We start from the raw sequence: 19,168 nt of genomic DNA, 5'->3' as shown, positions 1-19,168 counted from the left end.
GTTGCACTTAGTTTGCTTTGGGGGGAGCCCCCATCTGCCGCGACTCCTGAAATTTAATTAGTTAATATCCCAAGGCTACAGCTGAAATCTGTTTCGGCTCAAGCAAAATCTCATTTAAGCTTGATGGGAAAAAATAATATCTTTCCATTTTACCATACATTTTAATATAGTTATTAAGCCGACACAATAGCCAGAATTATATTAAAAAAAACAAAGTCCAAGAGCTAAATAAACATTCCGCCACTTTAGTCATCTGGCTAATGAAGTTCTTTAATTTAAAAATTCCAAAGCGGGTCATTAAGCTTTCCATAATGAATTGGTTTCATGGCTGTAATATGCTCTTCATTTTACTGGTGGAATTCTGGTGTAAATCTTGCAGGTGAAGGGTAGTTGACATTGTTCTACATTATCTTTCTGAAGACCATATGTTGATGCTGGGCTATCCCTCAGTCAGTTTTGTACTATTCCATGCTACTTTTAAATTTTGGTCCTAAATGGTTCATATTTTTCAATGCCAGAGGTGATTTACAAAGTAATTGGGCCTCATTTACTAATGCCACAATGAAAATGCTGAAGCACTGGTGATAGCATTTTTGCAAAAAGAGATAGCACTTGCACTGCCTATATAACTAACCATAGTGTGTGAATGTGGTAGGAATCTTAGATTGCAAGCTTCACTGTGCAGAGACTTATGTGAATGATGTATAATCTCGGTAAAGTACTTTGGAATATGTTGGTGCTATATAAATAAAGGATAATAATACATTGAGCTACATTGAGCTACATAAGCGTTTTCTACAGGCCTATAGCCCACAACTGAAGGAATCAGGGTAGTCAAAGACTAGTGTTCATGTCATTTTGTTTGAAAAGTTACAGATAATATATAAAAAAGAACTTCACATAACCAAGGCTGTGGCTCATGACCACTGGGTTGTGAATGGGGTGGGACTGTAGATAACTGTAAGGCTTCAGATGTGACTTCTTGCCCGTAACAGATTTTGTCTGTGTTTTTCCATCGCAATGGAATGTTGTGATTATTAATCGATCTGTCATCTTTAAGGAAGTCTTCTTCTAAGACCTAACATGCCCTATAAGAGTCACCCAAGTGTGTCCAGTATTTACAACTGCATTATTATTTGTAGGCTGTCGTTTTTTGGATAATCCATACTGAAAATATTTCTAAAAGCCTTTAGGGAGTCATTGTCCTGGAGAGTCACTTTGCGAATGATTACTATGTATCTGCTGTTTCTGGAACACAGCACTAAAAAAATCTTTAATATGTACATCTGTACATAGAAATAGGCATATTTCAGTAAAGGCTATGCTTTGATGCAGACAGGGGGGTGGAGTCTGCAGTCTGGGCAATATTGCTCCTAGCCAATAACTTGGGTCAGTAAGTTCTAGTAAAGGCTAAGCTTAGATTCAGACTGGGATGTCTGCACTCTGGGCAATATTGCTCCTGGGCAATAACTAGGGTCACCATGTTCTAGTAAAGGCTAAGCTTAGATAAAGACTGGGGGTCTGCACTCTGGGCAATATTTCTCCTGGGCAATAACTTGGGTCACTATGTTCTAGTAAAGGCTAAGCTTAGATACAGACTGTGGGGTCTGCACTCTGGGCAATATTGCTCCTGGGCAATAACTAGGGTCACCATGTTCTAGTAAAGGCTAAGCTTAGATACAGAATGGGGTGTCTGCACTCTGGGTAATATTGCTCCTGGGCAATAACTAGGGTCACCATGTTCTAGTAAAGGCTAAGCTTAGATACAGACTGGGGGGTCTGCACTCTGGGCAATATTGCTCCTGGGCAATTACTAGGGTCACTATGTTCTAGTAAAGGCTAAGCTTAGATACAGACTGGGGGGTCTGCACTCTGGGCAATATTGCTCCTGGGCAATAACTAGGGTCGCCATGTTCTAGTAAAGGCTAAGCTTAGATACAGATTAGGGGGTCCACCCTCTGGACAATATTGCATCTGGGCAATAACTTGGGTAACCATGTTCTAGTAAAGGCTATGCTTAGATACAGACTGGGGGTCAATTTCACTGGCCTTAGCTGGTATTACAAATTTACCATCAATGTACTTGCCAGTAAATTTGTAATAACTTGTCCTCCACTCCCAGCCCACCTTCAACAGCGAAATTCACTATTTATTTTACACAGCGTTTTTTTGGGGGAGAATTTCATTTTTGCACAGCATAATAAATAGGCCCCTTAGTGTACAAGAATTGGAGGTAGTATAGGGTTATGAAAAGTCTTTTACAGAGTTTATCTGTGTCATGTATTTGGTCACTGCTTTTGTTTCAAATACAGTAAAATGGAAAACCATTGTAACATCAGTGTACAGTATGGTATTTGTACGACTTAGGAAGCATTGCCTACGCATGTAAGAATGGGAGCTCTTGTTTTCCTGTGTAAAACTTAACATAAATTCATTAGGAGGGAACCTTATTACCACTTATGGGCTCATATTTGGGATTTATGTTTCCCTGGCAGCCGGTCTTTAGTGTTCACGCTCATTTTGAAAGGCACATAAAAGATATTTAAACTCTGCAGTGCCTCTTGTAATATTTTAGTATTTCCATAAATTGTGCGGCACTAAAGTGTGAAACAGCCCTTGGTTTTTGTAGCCCCATTTCATTGGTGCCATATAAGTTGTACACAGGTAACATTTGTAAAGTTCAATTGTCTGCAAAGGAAATAAAACTTATAGGTACACTAAACGTTATGCGTTGGTTTATACATGAGCAAACTACTGATGTGAAGATCACTTTAATCAACTGCACAGCCCATTAAAAGAAAGGATAATGCTCTGTAGTTTTATAGTGCATTTGTATCACCGTGGGATAACATTGCAAACACAATTCATTTTGAATAGCAATGATGTGCTTTCTGTGTTTTTGCCAGCAGGAAAGGAAAAACAATAGTTCTATAGTGGGAAGGTCAGCTGAGTATGTTAGCTCCTGCACTCAACAATTGATCCATGCTGAATTCCACTATGTATGATGCGGTAGCCAGAAGGAAGCACTAGATGAGAGGTATTTAGTGGTGAAACACCTGCCCTTTTGCGTGATACTGAGATTTAATAGGTGATAAAGAAAATCTGAAATGGACCTACCCTATTCCAGCCGGATGTGAATAAACAGATGACCTCAAAATGTCACTGTGGAAATAGCTCATACGATGAAACCGTGAAGGAGAGCACAATCATTGTGTGACCTGGGATTAGAAGAAAAAAATCCCATACAGCCAAACTGTTTTCAGCTTTTACTGAGGTTGTGTATGCCACATATTTCTCCCTCAACCAGAGTATGTCTTGGACTAGTTTCATATATTTCATATAAATTAATGTTAATAAACTTATTTATTTCTACACTGTACTCTGTCAGGAGCCCACAGGGACTATTAAAATATCTATCTGGCTGCTTTAAATAGCCTTTAGCCTCTTACTGAGAGTGTAGTAAACTGACTTATTATATTTGATTTTAGTTTTCATATTTATGTTAATACATTTAATGATTAGTTTTATAGGGCAGTCAGTTATAGAAAGGGTTTTTTTTTATTCAATAGTTTTAGCAAAGAGTAGACATTTTAAACATAATTCTAAAACTTACACTTTCGCACATGGGTAGATTTGCCCATTCAATCCAACCCAGAACATGCAAAGAAAAGGCAAGCAAGGCAACACATATGGTGGATCAGACTGGTTAATAAAATGCCTGATTTGAATTGTATCAGTATGAGGTCTGCTCTATTTCCCTGGCTTTCCTCATTACCATGTTCACTGAAATATTGGAAAAATATTGAAAAAATGATATAATTATCTCTATATGTAAGATAACAGCAAGATGCCTGACATAGTGCTGGGAATCAGCATTCTCATAGGTCAATTCTCTTGCATCTTTAATTAGGTTTTCAGTCAGTAGAATTCTTATTGGTTTTCCATGTGTAATTATGTTTTTCGTCAACTTCTAGGGGGTGCAGTGGGACAGCTTTATGGTTGGGTTTAATGTCCCAGCACTCAACAAACCTGTTCATTATCTGGATGTCAGGGTGGCCATCTTCCACAACCATGTCCCAAAAACTGAAATTAAATTTTGTACACTTTTCATGTATCCCTTACCTTTAAATGAGGATGGAGAGCAGGAATTATTAATTCAGAGTCATCTGCCATCTGATACTAAATGCACATATGATTTATATTTCCTGGTTTCTTTACGGAACAAAAAGAAATGAAGATCCCAATGCTCCGGTAAAGCCACTTGTGTATTTTATCATTAGCAGAACCAGATTAATGAATACTTGGCTGATGATTTACTTTAATTTGTGTTCTTTGCCCAACACTAGTGGAGAAACAAGTAATGCAAGGGCTAAATAAATTAGCATAGCATATTTTTTCCCTGGCTATCTGTTAGTGACTGCAAGAACAGGTTTGGTATCTCGTTTAACAGTAGGAGAAGCATACCCTGCATCTACTGGGAGGTCCAGCACCATGGGGTTCCCTGACTGATGAGCAGTTTTAACAGTTCTCTTTTTACTGAACATTGAAGCCACTTCTGCCTTGCCTTGCTCTTTTTTGTGTGGACAAGTAAGAGTAGAGATGGGTGGGGGCAAAAGAAGGGCCACTGGTTTAGAGAGCTATAATTCAAGTGTGCTTTAGGATCCAGTAAGTAGTTATGTCACTGGTAAACAAAAGTTCCATTTTAATGATCATGTTTCTAAAACACAATGTTGACTTCAGGACTGCAGAAGAAGCAGTCCAACACAATTTAGGCCCCAGTTGAATATGAAGATTCAACATTAAGAATTAACATAACATGCCAAATGTATATTTTCCCCAAAACTGCGTTATTTTACCCAATGATATGTAGGATGTAGGAACAAAACCCTTTTTTGTTATTATGATTTTCAAGATTGTTTTTCTATTTCTTATTCTGCAACCAGCAAAGGTATTTTAATGAAAGGGCTCTCTGCACTTTCTTATATTGTCTTACTGATATCATTATCCTGCTGCCGACATTAATCCAAATAATGGATGCATGAATTTTAAGTACTAATTTCCCAGTGTGTTTAACTGCAGTTGTCACATTTCTGGGGGTGACATTTATCCTACAATTAGCTTTTTCATTGTGCTATTGCAATAATAAAATATTCGAAACCAGAAATAAACCCTTATTTACATGTGTCAGGTACAAGTGCATTAGGAGCAATCATTTGCAGTCATTGCCTTGATTCCTTTTTTTTTACCCACGTAAATGGCACCCACGCTGTGAATCGGTAATTGACGAGAGCGGCTTTTATAAAGTATTCCTTTTAGGTTAATTAGCTTTTTTTTCTTTGGATTCTTGGAGTGAACTGAAATCAAATAATTTATCATGGCAGAAGCAAGCTGTCAGGGTCAGACACAAATATTCCTTAATGATGAATAAAATATTAAGTGCAGCTTCTTGTTCACAAAATAGGCCAACTATTTATGAGCTGGGTAGCATTTCAGGCAGGGTTTTTGCAGCGCTGCAAATTGTGTTAATATATTTGTTAAAGCAGGAGACATGACCAATGCAAAGCCATTTTCTGATGTTAAAGCACACCAGCATATTATTGCTCTGTAGCATAATATATAGACCTCTGCATTACCTGTTCTCCTCCACTTTATTTTCTCTTTGCAGGCACAGTGCTATTCGGAAAAATTCATGCAAATTTGAACATTAAAAATGCTAAATTTTCAGAAAGTGATTGCACCTACTATCACTGATTTATTTGCTGTATCTTAATGTAAATTAGGCTCAACAGCTATATAATGTACAAGGGGACCCTGAACTTTATGCCAGCTATAAAGGTTTTCCTTTATCAACTTAGTCAAGTACAAAGGGAGGGCATGTAAGTGATGTAAGCCTTTGTGATACCCATAATGATGCCAGTGCACGTGTGACACCTTTATTTTTTTGTTGCACCTAACCGTGACTACAGTGGGTGCAGTAATACTGAATCACGTGCTATAAGTAGATTCTTTTGGTGCTGTCACCTGCATATTGTCCTTTAAACATCCCAAAATGATCTGATCAAAAAATAGTAAATCCAAGCAAACAAGGAAAAAGGATCTGTGTGTGGCCTGGTGCCTTGCGCTCTCTTCTTTGTCAGGGAGCTGATGTACCTAAACATGCTGTAACTTTGGCACAAGGAGCACTGCCAGAGCAAACATACAATATGCTTTCCTCTAATCCATTTGTAAACCCACACACCCTTAATCATAGCTTTCTGTTTCTAAACTGAGTCATTCTTAGCATTCAAATAATAATCCAAATATATTTACGGTAATAAAATATTACTCATGAAACAACATGGCACTTGATATTATATTAAAGGCAAATTATACCCCTGAACTTGTAGGCCACCAATGAGCTTTCTAAAACCTCATTATAAGTGCAAGAGAAGAGACCAATGAGAATACTGATTCCCAGCACTATGTCAGGCATCTTGCTGTTATCTTACATATAGAGATAATTATATCATTTTTTCAATATTTTTCCAATATCTTAATTATATGACAAAGGAATCAGACATGGGGATAAAGGACAGACTTGTTCAGTGCTGGGAAACTGTGCTTAAGGGCTCTGGCACACGGGGGAGATTAGTCGCCCGCGATTAACTCCCTGTTCGCGGGCGACTAATCTCCCCGAGTTGCCTACCCCTGCCATCCCACCGGCGAACATGTAAGTCGCCGGCGCGATTTCGCGCAAATCGGCGAAAAAGACTCGCGAGTCTTTTTCGGCGATTTCCGGAAATCGCCCCGCCGCGTCTGCCATCCCGCCGGCGACTTACATGTTCGCCGGTGGGATGGCAGGGGTAGGCAACTCGAAGAGATTAGTCGCCCGCGAACAGGGAGTTTTATCGCGGGCGACTAATCTCCCCCGTGTGCCAGAGCCCTAAAGCTCCCAACTCCAATTGCAGGAACAAAGAACAGGGAGCCAGGTTTATACAGATCAGCTGGGATTCTTATTGGAGAAAAGTTTAGGACAAGTTCTGTTGTGCAATATTGCTTTAAGAATACAACCCTGATGTTGTTGGACTACAGCTCCCAGCATGCCACAAACTTATTATATGTTACATTTTTCTGGGATTTGTAGTCCAGCAACAGCTGAGTAAAGTTTGGTTAAGCAGTACAGTGATGCAGGGTTTAGTACTCTTTTAACAGCCTGAACAAACCTTAGTGGTGGTATTGGGGGATTCATAAATAAAAAAAATATTTGGTGAAATCAACATTAAATTGAAGTTTGTTTTATGTTTTCTTACAATTAAAAGCACAACCATTTGTATTTTTTTTATTATGTGGCATGTTTTCATTTAGAAAAAGATGTGGAATGACTTGTGAGGCTTGGTCAAAAATCAGTTTTCTAAATACCTAGTTTTTAAAATCTTGCTGAAATGGCAGCTATCCAGCTAGTGCTAAACTATGTTGTGCTTGTCATGCTTGAGATAAGGAAAAGAAGGTTTCTGTTTCAGATGTCCTGAGCCTGGGTGCAACACAGCGGGAAGGGGCAATCATAATTTTAGAGCTATTATTTTGAATAAAGTAGTGTTGGGCACTGAATAATAAACCAGTAACACCAAAAATGAAAGTGTTTTATATGCATGTTAATAAATTTTACTTGTTACCCATGCTGGTAAAAAATGTTTTTGCTTCAGAAACACTATATAAATAGGCATTCGGTCTGAATAGGGCAAAAATGGTTACATGGCAAATAACAAACAAGCCTTATAAATTACAATGGGTTTAGTTCTTACACAGGAAGATAGAAAGGGTACAAATGTCATCCATGGCTCTCTACAGGACTATAGACTGAAAATGTTTTCTCATATAAGATAATTGTTGCCACCAAATAGTTTCTTTGCGGCAGGGACGTTTCTGGCCCCTGAGGCGGCTCCTCCGATGTCACCCCCACCTTGGCCCCTCCACGCTTACCTTTACTGCACTGGAGGAGGTCCGGTGGGGGCCGCATCACTAGTGTAGAGACCACAATTGCACTCTCTGCACTAGCCAAGCCGAATTTCCATTTTAAAAAACAGAAATACGACTCTTATAGTTACCAGGAGCAACTTTTGCCGGCCCTGGCAACTTCGGGGGCGCTGCTGCCTGATTTGTGGGCGCTGAATCAATAGATACATGTGTTAAATGTAAATGAAATATTTTCACTATTTAATCTTGCCTATCCTTTACAGTACAGACTTGTTCTGATTTAATTTTGTCCTGCTGTAATAGTATTAATAGGACAGAGGTATGTAAAGGTAATAAAAGAAAAGAACTTGGTGAACTGCACATTTTAATGAGCAAATTAAAAACTTCTAACGTTTAAAGTTTCTTTTCTGACTAAAAGGAGAATTTAAAATAAATGATGCCCTAAAATAGGTGCACAATATACTGGAAATTTTTCAGACAGTATGGTAATGAGACTAAGAAGCGCAGTAGGCGCACAGAAGGTGACTGGGTCAGTATGTCAGACCGAGAGGCTAAATGCAAGCGAGAGATAATATAATGTAATGTTTTCCACTTGACTAATAGAAACTAATCATTACCACCTTTGTCCTTAGCGCTTCATCCATTCTAAAATAAAACATTGTGTTCTATGGAATTTGACAGGTTCTGAGAAGGAAATGGTTTGCCTTGATAGCAATCTAATTTGTTAGCATTAGTGAAGCACTGTACTTCTAATTTAATGCAGCTTCCATTTGATTAGTTTACACATGAACAATTCCTGACACCTTTTTTCCCTAATTAAGCTTTTCATATTCATAATATACTTTTGTTTTTATTCTTCAAAGATATTTAGACATTATTAAGGCTCAGATACCTTACTTATAACTAGCATTGCCAGTTTCCTCAGCATTTTGTGTAACAGGTATGGAGAAAATAGATCCCTTTATATGATGTTAAAGGGGTACTAAACCCTGCTGAACAGCGCTGCTCAACCAAACTTTACTAAGTTGTTGCTGGACTACAAATCCCAGAATAATATAACATATAATAAGGTTGTGGCATGCTGGAAGTTGTAGTCCAGCAACATCAGGGTTGTATTCTTAAAGCAATATTGCACAATAAAACTTTTCCCCAAATCTCCAGGGCCAGCAGCTGCATTAAAATGCAAAAAAATCCTCCAATAAGAATCCCAGCTGATCTGTATAAACCTGGCTCCCTGTTCTTTGTTCCTGCAATTGGAGTTGGGAGCTTTAAGCACAGTTTCCCAGCACTAAACAACTCTGTCCTTTATCCCCATGTCTGATTCCTGTGTCATATAATTAAGCAGAAAAATGGCATAATTATCTCTATATGTAAGATAACAGCAAGTGCTTGACAAAGTTTGGTTGAGCAGTGCACTAGGGTTTAGTACCCCTTTAAGGATCAGTTTCTTGAGAACACCTTTAGAGGAGATGGCAGCAGTTTGGGAAAGGCCCATTTGAAGTCTGTACAGAATGGGTTTGCTAAGTGGACCTGCACAGAACCATGGCCTCAACCCAACTGAACACCTGTAGGATGTACTGGAACACCAAATATTTGCGCCCTATTATTTATATATGATTTATTTATTAATTGAAGCAAATCCCATCCACAATGGGATCTAGTGGAAAGTATTGCTGTGCAAGTTGTCAGTTCATGGTAACATTTTATATAGTAATTATATTACAGTAAATAACACTGAATAAATATTGTAATACTGGCTGCCAGATCTGACTGATCAGATTTCAAGTACTAGATTACTGTGTCCTTTGGAAGGTTTTTTTATGGGAATGGTGGATGTCCCTATGTCATATTCTCTGTGCAGCTTATTTCCACATTTACTTCTTTAAGATACTGTTTGTGGGCAATCCCCCTTTAAAGACTGTCCTTTACACTTGCTAAAATGATGTATCTGTTTGAGTGCTGAGTCCTTCACTGAACTGCATGCCAGTGGAAAAACACACCACTGCTGTTGATTCATTTCCATCTGTTTGAATGTGTCTCCAGCAGACAGTAATGAAATGACTTCTCACACTATAAGTCTCTCATTAGAAATAACACGCTTCTTGCATGCCTTGAGCTATTAATTCAGCGGCTTGTATTTTGCTTAATAATTAATTTGCAGTTTGTGTAGAAGGTTGAACCAGGCTGTTAGTGTGAAGAACATTTGGAATTGCCAAAGTAATTTGTAACACCCAATAGGCATTATGTAAAAAATCAGTACTCAATTATACATTAGATTGCATGCATTTTTATTAAACTAAAACCATTGCTGAAGAATAAAAAGGTTAACTAGGCAGATAATCTATAATGTATTATGTATGATTATTAAATTGTCAGTGGCCGTTTCATTTACTAATATTTGATCAATGTATTTACAAAATCTAAGTAATACTCTATATTTACTTTATTTGTTGGCCCAGCTACAAGGGTGTGCCTAATTCAGTGGTTATCAGTGCTCTTGTTTATCTAGGCAAACCTCTACAGTGAAAGATTTGTTTATAATTAAAGAAAACATAATTGCACTTAGGCTGTGCTCCACCTATACGTAGGGGCCCATTCATTAAAGCATGATTGACCATGAATGAGAAAAATTCGTATTTTTTCAAATTGTTAGAACATTTCGTATTGACCACGATAATATAGTTAAAATAGTACGACTTTTTTGTGGTTTTCGTTAAAAATTCCACTAAATAGCCTTATTTGTTGCAAAAACTACAACCATTTCGGAATTCATTTAGTCTTTGGAATTCATTCCCAGAATTCCTTTTGTTTGCTTTTATCTGTATGAGGCAGTCTCCTCAACCTTATTTATTTGTTTGTAGAACCACATGGTGACTCTACCTAAGCTGATCAGAAAACCCTGCACTACACTGATGAGCCTCAAAAAGGCGAAACTGGTCTGTAGTTGGGAATCTGATCAGCTATTGTCCTGGCTTCAGCTTCAAACCCAGTGGGTGAGCTGTAGCCTATAGGATAAACCCATGTAAATGGGATTTTTTTTTTTTTGGAGTTGTTTGGAATTCATTCCCAGAATTCCTTTTGTTTGCTTTTATCTGCATGAGGCAGTCTCCTCAACCTTATTTATTAGTCTGTGGTATTGTGACTTTCTTTTGGCCAGGTTAGAGCTATAGAGTGCCATTGAGTCCTATGGAAGGCTTCCAAAATCATGCATTGAAGTTTCAAAGCCAGAAAGGTTTTTGTGTCCTTTAAGATTGTTTGGATACGAAAATTTTGTGACTTTAGGATCGCAACCACAATATTTTCTTACTACCAAGAATAGAATTTTTGTGACATTTTTGCATATCAGAAATTATTGTGGATACTCTGAATTTTTTCCAATCGGCCTTTTTAGTAGCGAAAATTTGTGCTTTAATGAATGGGCCCCAACGGGTTGCCACCTTTTGCCCCCAAACTTACTGGCCAGTGTCAAGGGAGGGCATTGGTGATGTCAGCGTAATTGCTGGTGAATTTGTAATACCAGTTACTCTAGTGGTATAATGTGCACCACACATGATAGAAAGCAGAACTTCAAGTCTCAGAATCCATCACTTCATCATGAAGCAAAGAAGGGTGGGTTGAATGACTGCCAGCCTAAGGGCTGAGGAAATGGTCCCTCCTAATCAGGGGCATACTAACATGGTTTCCTCTCTATCTGGGGAATCGTATTGGTGTTAATAAGTTATATACTTATTTTTGACAGCTCAGATAGTGTTTATGCACCTTGTACATGAACCCAGCTGAATGAGTTCATGTCAGTAAGGGGATATTTTTCACTTTATACTGGAGCTAAACCATGCTGCACTGCTCTGCTCAACCACATTTTACTTCCCAGCACTATAACTTGCTATTATCTTACATATAGAGATAATTATTTTCTTCATAATATGACACAGGAATCAGACATGGGGTTAAAGGACAGACTTGTTCAGTGCTGGGAAACTGTGCTTAAAGCTCCTAACTCAAATTGCTGGAACAAAGAACAGGGAGCCAGGTTTATACAGATCAGCTGGGATTCTCATTTGAGGGTTTTTTTCTGTTTTAAAGCTGCCGCTGGCCCTGAAGATTTGAGGAAAAGTTTTGGATATGTTCTATTGTGCAATATTGCGTTAAGAGTACAACCCTGATGTTGCTGGACTACAGCTCCCAGAATGCCACAAAATTACTATATGTGACATTATTCTGGGACTTGTAGTCCAGCAACAACTGAGTACAGTTTGGTTGGGAAGTGCCGTATACCAGGGTTTAGTACCCCTTAAATATGCCACCAAATATTTTCAGTATCCATTATTTCTTTTTATCCTTTATTATTGAACGTACTGCTAAAATGTCTTCATCCTGCAGAGGGTGCTCTTGTCTCACACTACACATTTATTCCTTGATGTAAGGTGGGGGAAGGGTTTTTGAGCAATATTCTTCCAGTCTAGTCTGAGTCTGGTAAACAGCCTAGAAATTGTGGGCAGTGTCCATGCTCTAGGCTCTGCACCAAGTATGAAGTCATATGATTCAGTCCGGGCTACAGCTGTCAGATGGTAATGGTTTTGGAGCAGCAGCAGGAGTCTGCCGAAATAAGCATTTAATTGTTAAAACTGAAACTGCAATATTGTAATGTTGTTATATTACTTTAATTTAAGTAATGTGGTTGAGTCATTCATTATGGCTCGTTCCCGCGCAAAGGCATTGTCGAAATGTTGACATCCTCAAAAAATAAAAATTACATTTCTGTGTACCCATCTCCAATTAATACTAAGTGAGTCAGATGATAGTTTCCAGCTTTTCTGTCTGTGTTCTCCATTAGAGTATTAGTAAGGATTGCCATGCATTGATTTTTCCATGTTCTAAGCCTTACTGTATTACTTTGCAGTGCATTAGCAATCTGCTGTAATAAAGGCAAGCATATTATTTGCTTAAAGGGGTTGTAAACCCAGTCATAGCGCTGTCCCCCTGCGCCCCCTAGTTTTGCTATAGAAGTTGTCAAAAAATGTAATTATAGATGCAAGAAAATTCACCAATGAGCATTCTACTGACTAAAAAACTCATTATAAGTGCAAGAGAAGTGACCAATGAGAACACTGATTCCCACCACTATGTCAGGCATCTTGTTGTTATCTTACATATAAACAAATAAATTAGGTTGAGGAGACTGCCTCATACAGGATAAACCCATGTAAATGGGATTTTTTTAAGAGTTTGGAATTCACTCCCAGAATTCCTTTTGTTATCTTACATATAGAGATAATTATGTCTTTTTATTTTTCTTCTTTATTATATGACACAGGAATCAGACATGGGGATAAAGGACTGACTTGCTCAGTGCTGAGAAACTGTGCTTAAAGCTCCCAACTCCAATTGCAGGAACAAAGAACAGGGAGCCAGGTTTACAAAGATCAGCTGGGATTCTTATTGGAGGATTTTTTGCATTTTAATGCAGCCGCTGGCCCTGGAGATTTCGGGGGAAGTTTATGAAAAGTTTTATTGTGCAATATTGCTTTAAGAATACAACCCTGATGTTGCTGGACTACAGCTTCCAACATGTCACAACCTTATTATATGTTATATTATCCTGGGATTTGTAGTTCAGCAACAACTTAGTAAAGTTTGGTTGAGCAGTGCTGTTCAGCAGGGTTTAGTACCCCTTATTGGGGGTAGTAACTCTCTTGCAACTATATCACATACAGAAAAACTTTTGCAATGAGAAAATGTATGCCCAGATGGACTGTTTTGTATAAGCAAAGTGATTAGAACTTTTGTCATAGCTTGTGTTCTCCATATAAGAACTAGTCAGTGCGTGAATTTGCTTTGGACACAATAAGTCGGGCGCAGTCGGTTCAGGGACCGCATCAACGAGCCGATTCGGTCCCTGATCCGACTAAATCTTTTCACCTACACGATCGATACCTGCCCAATTTCAGACCAGAAAGGCATGCCCGTTGTTCCTGCCCCTACACGGGGCGATAAACTGCCGAATCGGTCTAAGGGACTTTAGTGTCCCTTTAAGATGCAAGTCTCAGTTTATTTTATTAGTTACAATTGTATCTCAGTGCAGGTGTTGAGTATTCTGGGCTCTGGCAAAAGCTACTTATCTAATTAAGTTTAAGAAACATTGTATCTTTTTGGCATTCAGTGCAGGAGATCAAAGGGAAATGAGGGACTTTTCAATAAGAATCCGGTACTCTGGGTTTAGCTGTTAAAATCTGGACTGTCCCTTGAAAATTGGGAAAGTTGGGAGGTATGAAGTGACACTATCATGCTTTTATTTATATCAGGAGGTGCTGATTAGGCAATTTAGGTTGAAGCCTATGTAACTACCACCTTATTTTTTTAATTTATTATTTTTATAGCTACAGTGGCTATAAAAAGTCTACACACCCCTGATAAAATGTCAGGTTCTACCATGCTTCACTGTGGGTATGGTGTACTTTTGGTGACGTGCAGTATTGTTTTTGCACCAAACATATTTTTGGGAATTATGGCCAAAAAGTTCAACTTTGGTTTCATCAGACCATAACACCTTTTCCCACATGCTTTTGGGAGACTTCAGCTGTGTTTTTGCAAAATGTAGCCTGGCTTGGATGTTTTTTTTTCATAAGAAAAGGCTTTCGTCTTGCCACTCTACCCCATAGCCCAGACATATGAAGAATACGGGAGATTGTTGTCACATGTACCACACGGCCAGTACTTGCCAGATATTCCTGCAGCTTCTTTAATGTTGCTGTAGGCCTCTTGGTAGCCTCCCTGACCAGTTTCTTCTTGTCTTGGTAATGTCACTGTTGTGCCATATTTTCTTCACTGGTTCTTCACATATTTTCTTGATGACTGTCTCCACTGTGTTCCATGGTATATTTAATGCCTTAGAAATTCTTTTGTACCCTTCTCCTGACTGATATCTTTTAACAATGAGATCCCTCTGATGCTTTGGAAGTTCTCTGTGGATCATGGCTTTTGCTGTGGGATGCGACTTAAAAAATGCTGAACTTTATTTGGGGTTAATCAGAGGCACTTTAAATGATGGCAGGTGTATGCTGACTTCTATTTAACATTATTTTGAATGTGATTGCTTAATTCTGAACACAGCTACATCCCCAGTTAGAAGAGGGTGTGCACACTTATGCAACCACATTATTTTAGTTTTTTTTGGTTTTCTTCCCTCCACCTAAAAGATTTCAGTTTGTTTTTCAATTTAGTGGTACAGTTTATAGGTCACATTAAAGGTGGAAAAAGTTCTGAAATGAATCTTTGTCTCATTTTTGTACAGCACAGGAACCTGACATTTTTCCAGGGGTGTGTAGACTTTTTATATCCACTGTATATATAGAACACCAACATATTCTGTAGCACTATACATAAGGGTTTATTAATTATAACTGACAAAGGTAATGAGGGCCATTCCCACAAGATCTTACAATCTTCACCTGTCTGTATCCTTTATTTTTTATATCCATTTACTTTTAGTGAAGCTACAGAATTATTATTGTTGTTTGTTTTTATAACTTATCTTTCTGTTAAGGCCCCCTCCTATTAATTTTTCATCTCTCATTCACTCCACTGCCTGGTTGCTAGGGTAATTTGGACCCTTGGAACCACATAACTGCTGAAATTCAAAACTGGAGAGCTGCTGAACAAAAAGCTAAATAAGTTAAAAACAACAAATACTAAAAAATGAAGACCAATTCCAAATTGTCTCAGAATATAACTCTCAACATAATACTAAAAGTTAGTTCAAAGGTGAGCAAATCTTTTACGTTTTGCCGAAGGTAAGTAGTTGCTGTAGTTTTAGTTTGATTCCTACCTACTGTATGTACATAGAGTTTGTGTATTTTGCTGATATATGTGCAGGTTTTTACTCTGGGCACTCTGGCTTTTCTATCGCAAATCCATACTGGAAGGTTAATTGGCTCTTTGTGTTACTGTGAACTGAAATTAGATTGTAAGCTCCACTGATGTGGGGACTATTCTTAATTAGCACAAAGAACTATATAATTTTATATTTATATTTTATATATATATATATATATATATATATATATATATATATATATATATATATATATATATATATATATAATTTTTACTTTGTAAATAAAGGACATTAAAGGTTCTGTGCATTTCAGTATTATATACAACACGATGTTGAGCCCCTTCCACGTGGCTTATGCCAACCACAAATGGGCAGCCTGGATATGTTTCCAGAATGTGGCTAACAGGAGAAAAAAAATCTTGATTATTGTACTGTCAATAGGGTTCATTTAGTTAACTTGGTAATTATATATCTATTTTAATAACATCAAACAGATTTTTTTTATTGCAGACACATTTCCAGTGATGCCTGTAATGCTTTTGCTGTGTTTTGTGGTAAAAAAAAAGTCTGAAGGGCCAGTTGTGTAAAGTAGAATGTGAAGCACACATGGAAGCCTTCTGCTCCATTGCTGGCCGGGGAGGCCAGAGGCATCCCATAGCTCAGACTGAACTACACAAAGAAAAAGCCAATTACAGCAGAGGAGAGGGAATTAGGTAATTAGGCACTTTGAAAAGGGAGATGAATAATATGTAGAATGCAAATTACCTGTATCTAGTAAACCACAGGGATGATGTATAAATGCAGCTCTCCAGTAGATAGTACTTTGCCCTTTCTCTATAATCCCGTGTCTGTTGTTACTGTTTTTGTATTGCTGTTTTACAAGAATTTGTTTCATGTTACCAAAAGCAATTTTAAAATTTTAGTCTCTAAAACAAAGATAACAAGCCATAAGAAAACAAAACAACTTTTCCCAGAGAAAGTTGTTGAATCATCAAGATTTCTACTGGGAACATGATGCTGATTGGACAAAGAAAAAGCACTGGTATTAGGTACTTTTCTGGGCCCATCTCACCTCAGCCCAATAACAGGGCCAGTCCATGGAACTCAATGCATTATCCAAGTTCAAGACCACCATCAACCTAGAACTATAGTTGTTATCATTCATTTTACAGTAATAAAGAATTGTTGGGGTTTAGTTCTGCATTTGCTACATAAGCTTCCTAGATATTTATTATTTATTTAAGGCAGTGCTTGTATATTAAAGTTTAGCCCTCTTATTTTTAACATCCTCCTCTTTTATTCAACTAGCTGTAGAGAGAATAGGAGGTTAGTCATTTAACCAAATCAAATTAACCAAATTCCCTTTGAATGCTGTACCTATAGGAAACTAATGTTGAGCTGAGCCTTGATATCCTTGAATTTAGTTTGGAAATCATAAAATCTGAAATAAAAGTTTTTCCTTATTTCTATTTTAGATTCATGACTGATGCAGCCCGACGTGAACAAGAAACACTAAAGAAAAAAATTCAGCCTAAACTCTCATTGACATTGTCAAGTTCTGTATCCCGTGGAAATGTGTCTACCCCCCCACGACATGGCAGCGGCAGCCTCACACCTCCAGTCACCCCACCAATCACACCATCCTCCTCCTTTCGCAGTAGCACTCCTACAGGTAAGGCCCAGTTCTTTTACTGGCATGCTTTACTTTGGCATGCTCTCAGTGTATGTTGGCTCATTTGCTAACATGTTAGATTGCAACCAAACAGCAATTGGCTTTGACCAGTCTACTATAAGTAAAAAAGGCTCTGAGCTACAGAAGGCAAAAATACAATACAAATCAATGAATATAGTAATGAACAGTAAAATGCCTATGATAAAGATGCTTACAGACTTCCATATTCCAAGGAAACAAAATTCTGAATTTGAGATTAAGAATTAAAAATATGTTATATATTAATTTCCATTGGTGTGGAGGTTAGCATCGCTGCTTTGCAGGGTTGGCGTCATAGATTCAGTTCCAGCCAGGACACTATCTTCATGTTGTACCCACTGGGACAGGGACTGATTTTAATGAAGTATAATATCTATAAAGGCATTGCTGAATATGCCGGTGGTTTAAATGATCATAATTTAAGTATATATAAGTAATAAACATCAGACTTTTTTTCTGAGTCTGTGGAGCTCTAGGACATAAAGCGTGAGTGGAACAAGTGAGCAATCTTTTACCAGACATGCTAAGCCCCTTGGACTGGAAAGTTTTATCCCACATCATTGACACGAGACACCGCATTGAAGTTTTGACTTTTCATATCTAAGTATGCATGTCATAAATTCATCCTCCTGTTCTCAAAGTATCTATGCAATCTTTGGATTGGAAAAAGTTTTTTCCTCCATGACTTATATAATATAATGACATTCAAATGTAAATATTTATTTTCCTGGCTGATGAGTAGAATATGGATATAGTTAATCATACAAAGTGATTGTGTGAGAACCCTAAATATTGTGGACTTTATTAGTCATGCAGTACTGGAAAATGTCCATATCCACTCATTTCTGTTAAGACTAATACAGATTATCGTGGGACAGGGAATTTTGAACACCGAGAGGGTTGTAGATTAATAAATAATAAATAACAATAAAAAGGTAATCTACGTGCTAGTGAACTAGAGAAAAAGTATCTTGTTTCATTTTGTTGCAATTTTTTTGGCAATATTAAGGCAATCAAAGAACAGTCAAATGCCACAGAAATAACTGGAAAATGCTAGCTCTATAAGGTGTCTAATACAGTACAAAAAACCATATTACAGCTTCCTGCAGCAGCCCAACATCACTGAATTACAAAAAAAACTGGGAAATAAACTGCAAATATCTAAGGAGATCATTTATATAGCAGTCATAAGTTGTCTCACTTCTGCATCACTAGAGCCATAGTTAAGACTAGAAGCTTCATATTTATGCACCTATCAATGTATTAATTATTTTCTAAGTAGTGGGTATGGGATCTATTATCCAGAAATCCGTTATCCAGAAAACTCCAAAATACAGAATTAAATTATGTCCTATCTCTCTGTAATAACATAACAATACCTTGTACTTGATCCTAAGATATAATTTATCTTTATTTGAGGCAAAACATTATTAGGTTAATTAATGCTTAAATTATTTTAGTAGAGTTAAATTATGGAGTTCCAAATTACAGAAAGACCCCTTATCCGGAAAACTCATACATGTACTATGACCTCCTTCACTGATCTTCAGTGGAAAGAAGACATGTCCTATATTGGTGAATGGAGTATTAAAAAATGACTTGTGCACATTTTTCACACATTGAGCACAATTATGCTGTAAAAATTACACTGTAGGTTAAAAACATGGCTA

At 37.6% G+C, this 19,168-nt stretch overlaps 1 protein-coding gene across 1 annotated transcript in view; it reads left to right on the top strand.

Annotated features, from left to right (window-relative positions):
* The window catches only part of jazf1 (JAZF zinc finger 1), a 155,842-nt gene that overhangs the window by 107,831 nt on the left and 28,843 nt on the right, over nt 1-19,168 (top strand). Inside the window, exon 3 of the mRNA XM_002933383.5 lies at nt 17,263-17,459. Coding sequence (XP_002933429.1) covers nt 17,263-17,459 — 197 coding nt within the window. The remainder of the gene's footprint in view (nt 1-17,262; nt 17,460-19,168) is intronic.

The sequence above is a fragment of the Xenopus tropicalis genome, chromosome 6, assembly GCF_000004195.4.
Source record: "Xenopus tropicalis strain Nigerian chromosome 6, UCB_Xtro_10.0, whole genome shotgun sequence".
In the NCBI taxonomy this organism is placed as follows: Eukaryota; Metazoa; Chordata; class Amphibia; order Anura; family Pipidae; genus Xenopus; species Xenopus tropicalis.
The sequence above is the reverse complement of the archived record's forward strand: the minus strand, read 5'-3'. Positions and strand labels throughout refer to the sequence as shown.